The sequence below is a fragment of the Triticum dicoccoides genome, chromosome 4B (genome assembly GCF_002162155.2).
Source record: "Triticum dicoccoides isolate Atlit2015 ecotype Zavitan chromosome 4B, WEW_v2.0, whole genome shotgun sequence".
NCBI lineage: Eukaryota > Viridiplantae > Streptophyta > Magnoliopsida > Poales > Poaceae > Triticum > Triticum dicoccoides.
In genome coordinates, this window is record NC_041387.1 from 59,098,152 (window position 1) to 59,107,062 (window position 8,911).

At 47.6% G+C, this 8,911-nt stretch overlaps 2 protein-coding genes across 2 annotated transcripts; one reads left to right on the forward strand and one right to left on the reverse strand.

Annotated features, from left to right (window-relative positions):
• The first annotated feature begins 3,575 nt into the window (after window positions 1-3,575).
• On the forward strand, window positions 3,576-5,378 carry LOC119292506 (pentatricopeptide repeat-containing protein At1g77405-like). Its single transcript, XM_037571324.1, has one exon. The coding sequence runs from the start codon at window positions 3,576-3,578 to the stop codon at window positions 4,809-4,811; it is 1,236 nt and encodes a 411-aa protein (XP_037427221.1). The 3' UTR covers window positions 4,812-5,378.
• Window positions 5,379-5,518: 140 nt separating this feature from the next.
• On the reverse strand, window positions 5,519-8,911 carry LOC119294993 (endoglucanase 10-like). The gene is made up of 6 exons (XM_037573305.1): window positions 8,335-8,911; window positions 7,575-7,882; window positions 6,989-7,450; window positions 6,636-6,771; window positions 6,380-6,552; window positions 5,519-6,283 (listed from the first exon to the last, which is right to left on the reverse strand). The coding sequence occupies exons 1-6, from the start codon at window positions 8,711-8,713 to the stop codon at window positions 5,876-5,878; spliced, it is 1,866 nt and encodes a 621-aa protein (XP_037429202.1). The 5' UTR covers window positions 8,714-8,911; the 3' UTR covers window positions 5,519-5,875.

Below are 8,911 nucleotides of genomic sequence, written 5' to 3' on the forward strand. Positions count from 1 at the left end.
AAACCTGGGCTTTGAAGTGCCTTTTCCCTTTCCTGGGTTTCTGGATCTCCTGTTCCCATTGCGCTTTCGCTTATGCTTGAAATTGGATTGTTTACCCCGAAGGGTACCATTAAACTTCTGTCTATCCGCAACATTCAGATGAACTTCGGGTAAAGGTTGTGCCCCAATTGGGCGCTGAGAGCCATTCTTAGCGAGTAGCTCATCATGCTTTACAGCCTGAAGTAACATGTGAATAAGCTCAGAATAGACAGTGTAGTTACGAGCACAGTATTGCTGTTGGAGGATTCTATCTGAAGGGAGCATAGTAGACAAAGTTTTCTCTATCTTCTCCCCCTCAGTAGGTTCCTTCTCACAAAAGCGCAGTTTGGAACATATCTTATGAACAACATGATTGTACTCACCAATGGACTTGAAATCCTGAAGACGGAGATGAGTCCAATGATGGAATGCTTCTGGCAGGACTAGCCTTCTGCTGTTCATACCTCGTCTTGGGGTTCAGAAACAGAGTACTAGGAGATTCCTTCTGTAAATACTCAAACTTGAGATCTGGATGAATATGATGCCTTATGATGAATAAAGCAGCATAGTTCTACTGTTCTGTCAGCGATGTGGCTCTAGCCGGGAGAGGAGTCTCAGGGAGCTGAATTGCATGCGCAATCCCACGAGACGCAAGACTGATCTTGATGTCCATAGCCCATGTAGGGTAGTTGTGGCCATTGAGGGCAAGGTCCTCAAACTCTTTGGCAGTCATCTTTGCCTACATGGGAAACCAGAGATAATTAATTTACGGGCGGTAAATTAAAAACCATCATGGTTGTGTAATAAGAATGCAAAATTTTGATACTCAAGTGAAAACTTGAAAAATTCTCAACCTCAATTGTGTGAACATAACACTTTGAAGATCATTTAGATCTTACAGTAATAGGATATATCGCCATTACCTTGTGTATGCTACAATTCAGATATAAGGAATACACGTTGGAGGTAATCGCTTGTCGAGAATGACAAAATGTAGACCTCTCAATAAGAGGGGATAATCTGCAAATGAGCAGTAGATCCCAACTCATTACCTTGTGGTTCCAAATATAATGAGGGAGAAATATTCAAAAATTTGCAAGTTTGATATGCGGAACATGTCATTCTTCCCAGATGAAATCCGGTACTTTATTTATATTATCAATCCATCACATAATATAAACACACTAATAATTACACAAGTCCTGACCTAGATGTAATCTAGAATTGGACTAGAATGTAAGTAGCAGTCAAACTAGGTACTAAACAGAGTCTAAAACAGCGGCGAGTGCTCTTTCCCTCCCTTTCTTTCTCTTATGCTCTTTGCTGGTTGTTCTACGTGCGTGATAACGTGTTTCGAATCAAAGGCTGGTCGATTCCTTTGTCGATGGTTATAGGGAGTATATATAACCCTTGTAGAGATGCGACGATCTCGGAGAGATGCATTGGTTCCAGGTGGACGGTAGAGAGGCAATGGTTGCGACAGACGCATGCGTCTGCGCGGGTACAACCGTCCGTTCGATGGGCAAGGGGAGATTTCCCTTAATTATATATTATAGTTTAATCTTAACAGAACACGAGGTCTCGCCATTTACTTCCCTGTGTTATCCCAACCAAATTATTTCTCGCACACATGTCTCGTGAACGGATACACAACATGATTGGGCACTCGCTTGCATGTCCAGCTGTGTTCTAATTGAGACTAGTAGTGGGCCAGCAAATGAATAGGATGCATACGGGTAACCATTTAACGACTACCGACAATTACCATTTGCCACATACCTTAAAAGTTGGACTCCCTGTGATAAAGAGTGCCAATGGGTACTCATTGTGCACTAAGTGCTTCTTAAAAAGTGTCTAAGATGCAGACTTTGATCGGAGACATCCAATTAGTGGAGCTTACGTCTGTTGCGGCATGGTTCAAATTGGTGGCAATGAAGACAATTGGTGAGAGGGGAATCATTGCAATCTTCTGAGAAATCTGCCCTTGCCATCAAGATACTAGCCACAAATTATATTAGAGCATCATCTTCTAAAATCCCAAAGCACAAGTTTGATCACATGTGAAAGAGGCTAGGAAATGGAGTAATAAAAATGAATGTGGACATATCTTTCTTTGTTGAAACCCTTTCGAGGGCTACTGGAGCAGTGGTGCGGTAACGACCTGGTTCCTACCCCATGTGACTAGTGTGGATTATGTAGAAATCATTACTAATAGTAATAATATGTATTTGGCTATGAATATTGGCTGCAACAAGGTGCTTCTTGAGTCCTAGTGCTTGTTTCCTATTGAAACATTGCGAAAATAGGAAGATTACTTCAGATCACTGAATGCAAGAACTTGCAAGTGAGTTTGGTCATGTAGATTATCAACAGTGTTATAGAGAAGCTAATGAGGTGGCAAATTTTCTAGCTAAGTCCCCATTTAGCTCTTGATATTTCTCCTTTTGGGACACTACCATCCATACTTTATTTCACCTTTGCTTGTCAATGATGTCTCGATCTTGTGATGAATAAAGTTCTATTAGTGTAAAAAAGTGATTCTTGCAAATAAAAAGGTAAATATTGTAGACATGTGGTTTTCTGCAAAGTCGATTCCATACGATGGTTTTATGTCAAATAATTGGTCTTGTGCAATTTGAGCCATTGGTTATGAATGCTCATGAATGTGCCTCAATTTTCTAATACACAATGTTATAAAAGAAGACTGGAAAACTGAAACGTGATGTAAATTACAATATAGTGAGTACTAACCGATAGTATTAACCAATACAAAACATTGTCTTAAACTATGCAGGCTAGTCGCTCCAAGATACATCAACGAACCTTTAGGTACACAAAATCAAAACTTCAACGTCTATTACGTGCGCCACATTCAACTTCCAAGTTTCAGTAAGAAGTTTTCGGGGATTCAACTTTCAACTACGAATATTGTCGTGGTTTTGTCACGACAGATATCCTCGTAAAAGGGCTAAGTTGCGAGGCCATCGCAAATAGATGGTACTTTGAATGGGGTTGATCAGAAACGAAGAACACAAGTTTACCCAGGTTCAACCCCTCATGGTGGAGGTAAAAGCCTACTCCTGCTTGATTGATATTGATTGTGGTGATCTTGATTAGAAGGACTTACTTTTGCTGCGAGCTTTCGAGAGTTTCTAACTTGTTATTTTTCGTCCCAGGAACTCTCCTTCTGGCTTGGTTTCCTTTGAGGCCCGAAAGTAGTGCGACTCACAGAGCATGTTTAGGATTACCAGGCTCGGGGCCGGGTCTCACTACGTCGGGTCTCGCCCGTGGGGAATATCCCGAACAAATACCGTGTTCAAAAAACATTGGAAAAGCCAAAAATAAAATAAAAAATTGAGGGGTAAAAAATATACGATATATATTTGCAAGACACAGCCAAAAGCCCATTTCCGGAAAACAAAAGAGAAGGCAGAGCCCAAAAAACAAAGAATTAACTATTTTCTTTGCCTAAAGAAAATTATTTTGTGGACCTCTCCAGGTTTTAAACCATCCACCTCTGCCGGAGTCCAGAGGCCAGGCTCCAAAACCGCAACCAAATGTCCTCCTCCTCCCCGTCCCCGTCGCCGTCCCGCCTGGTGCCGCAGCTCCTGGTCGCCCTCCTCCAGCGCCGCCGCTTCGACTCCGCGCTCCGCCCGTCTCCCACCTTCCGCGGCTTCTCCCCGTCCTCCATCGCCGCCTCGCTCGCCGCCATCCCGCGCCTCATCCTCCCGCGCTCCGCGGGCCGCCTCTGCCCGCAGCGGCCCTTCCCCTCCCCGTCCTCCTCTTACCACCGCCGGGTCGCCGCCGCGCTCACCCTCGCCTTCCTCAACTGGTCCCACTCCGACGCCATCCCGCACGCCGTCCCGCTCACCGAGGCCCCGCTCCGCGCCGCCGCGCTCTCCCTCGCCCGCGCCCGCGCGCTCCCCGCGCTCTTCGGCCTCCTCCGCGAGCACGCCCCGCTCGTCTCCACCGCCGCGCTCACCGACGTCATCCGCGCGCTCGGCGAGGAGGGCCTCCCGCGGCAGGCCCTCGCCGCCTTCCACCGCGCGCGCCAGCTCCGGTGCTCCCCGGACGCGCAATGCTACAACACACTGCTCGCTGCACTGTGCCGGAACGGCCGGTTCAAGGAGGCCAGGTTCCTGCTCGACCAGATGGAGCGCCCCGGCGCGCGCTGCAAGCCTGACTCCTACACCTACACCGTGCTCATTTCCTGGTACTGTCGGATCGGGGCGGGGACTGGGTGCCGGAAGGCCGCCAGGAGAAGGATCTACGAGGCCGGCAGGGTGTTCCGGAGGATGGGGGAGAAGGGGCTGGAGCCGGACGTCGTGACCTACAACTGTTATATCAATGGCCTCTGCAAGACGTACCGCGTGGAGCGTGCGCACGAGGTGTTTGATGGAATGGTGAAGAAGGGGTGCATGCCAAACCGGGTGACATATAACTCGTTTGTGAGGTATTACAGTGCGGTGAATAAGGTTAACAAGGCTATTGAGTGGATGAGGGATATGGTGGCGAGGGGGCATGGGGTGGCGACATCAAGCACGTACACACCTCTTATACATTCGCTATACGAGAGTGGGCGGATCGGGGATGCAAGGCGGTTCATGATCGAGATGGTGGAAAGTGGGCACCTCCCCAGGGAACACACCTACAAGCTTGTGAAGGATGCAACTGAGGGGGCCGACGAGGAGGCCTTGCCAGCAGAGCTGTGTCACTCCATTGAGGAGGGCATCAAGGAAAGGTTTCAGCAAGTCATGCGTATGAAACCCATAATGCGACCAGTGACGAGATAATCAGGATCAACATCGAGGTTGTGCAAACTTAACACAGGAGAGGTTCATCCTGCACACAGAAGCATCTTGATTGAGATGTCCAAGGGGCATGCTAATGCATGTGTAAGCTGTTGAAGACTGTGATCGGGAGTGCCCTGGGTAGAAAGCTTTGTTGAAAGAGCCTTGCCTTTGAGAGTAGATGATGATCCCGGGGGAAAATCTCTAGATGAAAATGAGAATGAAGCCCAAAACACCACCAATCAGAACTCACAGGATTGTTCTGAGGCAAAGATGAAGTGGATTTGTGCAGAAGGTAAATGATGTCTGAGATTCTTCTCACAATCATAGTTGATGCGGGAATAATTGCTGTGCAACAGCCAACAAGCCTGGCCTGTTGTTGTTTACAAGTGGTAAAACCTTTGTTACTGTACATTTCTGGGATCATGTAGTTTGCAGCATGACCATCATAAATTTGTATTTCGTATTTTATGTTATAGACATTCATCACAAGGAATTTGTTTCTCTCACTCAGGCCTACACATGTTCGGTTTACCAGAGTTGCAGAAATTTTTTAGTGAAATTTTGTGTTTTCTGTGCATAATTACATTAATGCTTTGTACTTTTTGGCAATGGCATCAATGTTATTACAGATATGTTAGAAGTCGGTATTTTCCGTTGCTATATAATGTTTGAGATTTGGTGAACATGCGCATGAAGTGTATAGTGTATGTCCAATAAGATAAAACAAGCTATATGAAGGTCACACATTCTTTACTGTGACGAATAAGTCACTCCTATAAAACAAAACGACTTACAAAGGTACCATTTCTACAAAAAGAACTTCACACGTGAACTTGGAATTTGAAGAACAACAAGGACCTCAAAAATTAGTTTCACAAATCGCACACAACTTCCAGTCCATGGTTCACAGATGATTTATACTGATCCGTCATACCGATACAGAAGTAGAAACTCTGTAAGCTTATGTTGTCTGCTTTCTGTTCGTGGCCTTCGCTGTATATACCAAACAACCATCTGTTGCTCCCTCCATTTGATGCTTATGAAATGTTCAGGGATCTGACTCTTCATGGTTTCCAAGCTGATGGTGGTGGTGGGGGTGTCGGGAACATTGGGGGAACTGCTGAGAAGATGGTGTTCTTATCAATTGAATATCTGCCGGTATCGATGTCAGCTAGAGAAATCAATGCTGCAACCAGGCCAGCATTTGCTGCAAGAGTAGGCTCTGTGTAATTGTAATTTGTGCGGATATCCTTGAAGCCATCATGCTTGTCAGGGCCAGCAACCATTGCTCCAACGAGGATATTAGGGTTTGCTTTCTTAGACTCTCTCCATTTGAAACCTCCTTTGCATCCGTACTTGACACCGTTATGAGGGATTGATGCCCCTCTGTGATGAACACGCTTGGGGTACTTCTTTCCAAAACCCACGACGTAGCTCATCTTTTGTGGGTTCTTGCCTAGAATGTAATCAAGCTGCAAAATGAAGGGTTTTGAGTGTCAATTGACTGATGCCTGCTAACATACATTATACACTATTTTAGTTCAGGACTATTGAGTACAAAACTCTACCTGTGACTTTGCAAACTTGCGGAGGACATCTGTGGTATAGAAATTAGGTCCACAATACCACCCTGGTGTATCCGCAGTGTCCAGATAATCAGCATACAAAGAGGCAAGGAAAGCTGCATTGACGACGTACTGAAGCGGTTGAGGCCCTCCATGGTTGAGTTGTATCAATCCTCCTGCAAAACATTCGGTTACTTAACTTTCCAGTGTCGAAGTGGGTTTAGAGAGGCAGTGAAAAGCAAAGAATGGCATCACCAACCTTTAGTGAAGTTGAATGAATTGAATACTGGTAAATATGAGCACATGACATTGTCAGTTTGGTTGTGGAATGTCCTTAATATTTCTTCATAAGGATACCCTGGACTTAGGAAGAGCCGCAACCTGCTGAGAAGAACCTGCATAATGTAGAAAGTGTTTAATGTTGGATCATTCTTCATTAGCATTGATCATCCTATACTACTGATATTCTGATTCCTTTTAAAGCACTTTTAATGTTCCTTTTCTTCTCATTTAGATGCTGTCAGACTGCTTGTTTGTTATTCCTTTGGTGCTAAATATTAAGTATTTCTAACACATCCAGTTTAACTGAACATAGGTATGAAGTATGCTAACCTGAGATCCTGGAAGCTTGTCATCCCAGGTAAACACTCCATAGTTTGGGCTACCAATCCAGAACGCGCCTGCGTGCTTTGCCATTCCTGGAGCTGTGGCGATGGTGAGGTATGATGTGTTCCCCGTGGCGAAGTACATCCACGCACCACCCCACACAAACTCATCCCAGTAGCTGGTGGAATTGTAGAACAATGACTGATCAGAGCCATTGGGGCTGTATCGACCGCGCTGCAGCCTACCGAACTTGTACAGCGCCTTGGCACCGTGGACGAGCTTGTCAGAGTACGCCTTGCTGTCCTTGAACACTATGGAAGCGGCGGCGAGGGCGGCAGCCATCTCAGCGGCAAGATCCGAGCAAGAGTGGCACTCGATGACAGGCCTCTTATAGTCAATATCCTCTGGTCTCATCCAGCAGTAGTGGTCGTTCGGCATGGGGCCTTTAGAGGTGTCGCCCACGCCGACCTGCAACCAGAAGTTCATATGACATCAGTGAACTGAAACTTTACTGAATTGAGTGGATCTGGTGCTCAATTTCCTGGGACACGGCAAATTAATCAGTGCACCGAGATGATCAGCCTCAACGAACCTGAGCGACAATCCGGTCGATGGTGTCGGCGGACGAGTTGAAGGTCTTGAGCATGTAGTCGGTGCCCCACTTGATGATCTCCTTGACATGGTCGAGCTCGCCGATGGCCTCGTACTTGGCCCTGTACTCGATCACCGTCCAGCTGAGCATGGTCATGGACCAGGCCATGGGGTAGTTGAACTTGATGGCGTCGCCTGCGTCGTAGAAGCCTCCAACCAAGCTCTTCTTGACGGTGCTGTCCGAGAGGCCGTCCTTCATGCCGGAGTTGCCCCTCCAGCTCACGCCGTTGTGCTTGGGCAGATGACCGGCTGCCAATTTCAGACCACGACACAACGTCAGAACTCACAAGGTGCGCTCCATTTTTTGCTCTCGTATGAATAGATAGTTCCTTTTGCCTATACTTGTTTCAGATACGTATGGAGACAATAGTTACTTTTTCCAAGGTGAAGTTTCTTCCGGTAAAATATGGGCATACGTAGTAACTCGGCCAGATCTCACCATCCCAGACATGCTAAATGTAGGAAGACAGGGTGAGGTGGCGAGAAGGCGAGAGGAGGACAAAGAGCTACAATAACTAGAATTGTTTGCATGCCCCCCGTCGGTACCACGCAAAAGCGGATCTGGTCTCGGGCCGGTGCAGTGGAGTGCAGGGAGAGGAAAGGAAAGGGACGAACGAGAGGTGGAAATCGAAGCAAAGGTAAAAAAGATGCAGATGAAAAAAGAAGAAGAAGAAGAAGAAGAAGAAGATGGAAAAACTCACATCGCTGGGCGTTGAAGAACATGAGGGCCTTGTGGAGCGCGAGGGTGTACTGGTCGGGGGGCGGCGGCGGCGGCTTCTTGTGCGGGACGAGCTTGACGATCATCATGACGAAGCCGACGAAGAGGCCGACGCCGAGGATGAGGCCGACGGTCCACATGAAGATCTTGCGGTCGATGACCATGCAGCCGATGTCCACGTACTTCTTCTTCTTCTTCCCGGCCTGGTCGCCCGGGCCGGCCAGCAGCCAGCTCTGCTGCGTCTCGTCCAGCTGGTGCCGCATCATGGCGCCCCGGTCCAGGTCCCGGCTCCGGTCGTCGTCTGTCGCCGAGTCCGCGTTCGAGATCTCCAGCGTCCCGCCCCACGGGTCCCGCCCGAACATCCTGCCGCCGCCTTTCGCCGGCAGCCTCCTTGCTGCTTAATTCGCGACGGCAATGGCCGGAGGAGGACGACGACGGAGCTGTTTCTCAATTGGAGTGTGGGCAGAGAGGGGAGAGACGAAGGAAGGTGGTGGTGGTACTAGGAATGAATGAATGATGTCCGTCCGGGGTGGTGAGCGATGGCACGGCGCTATGTTATG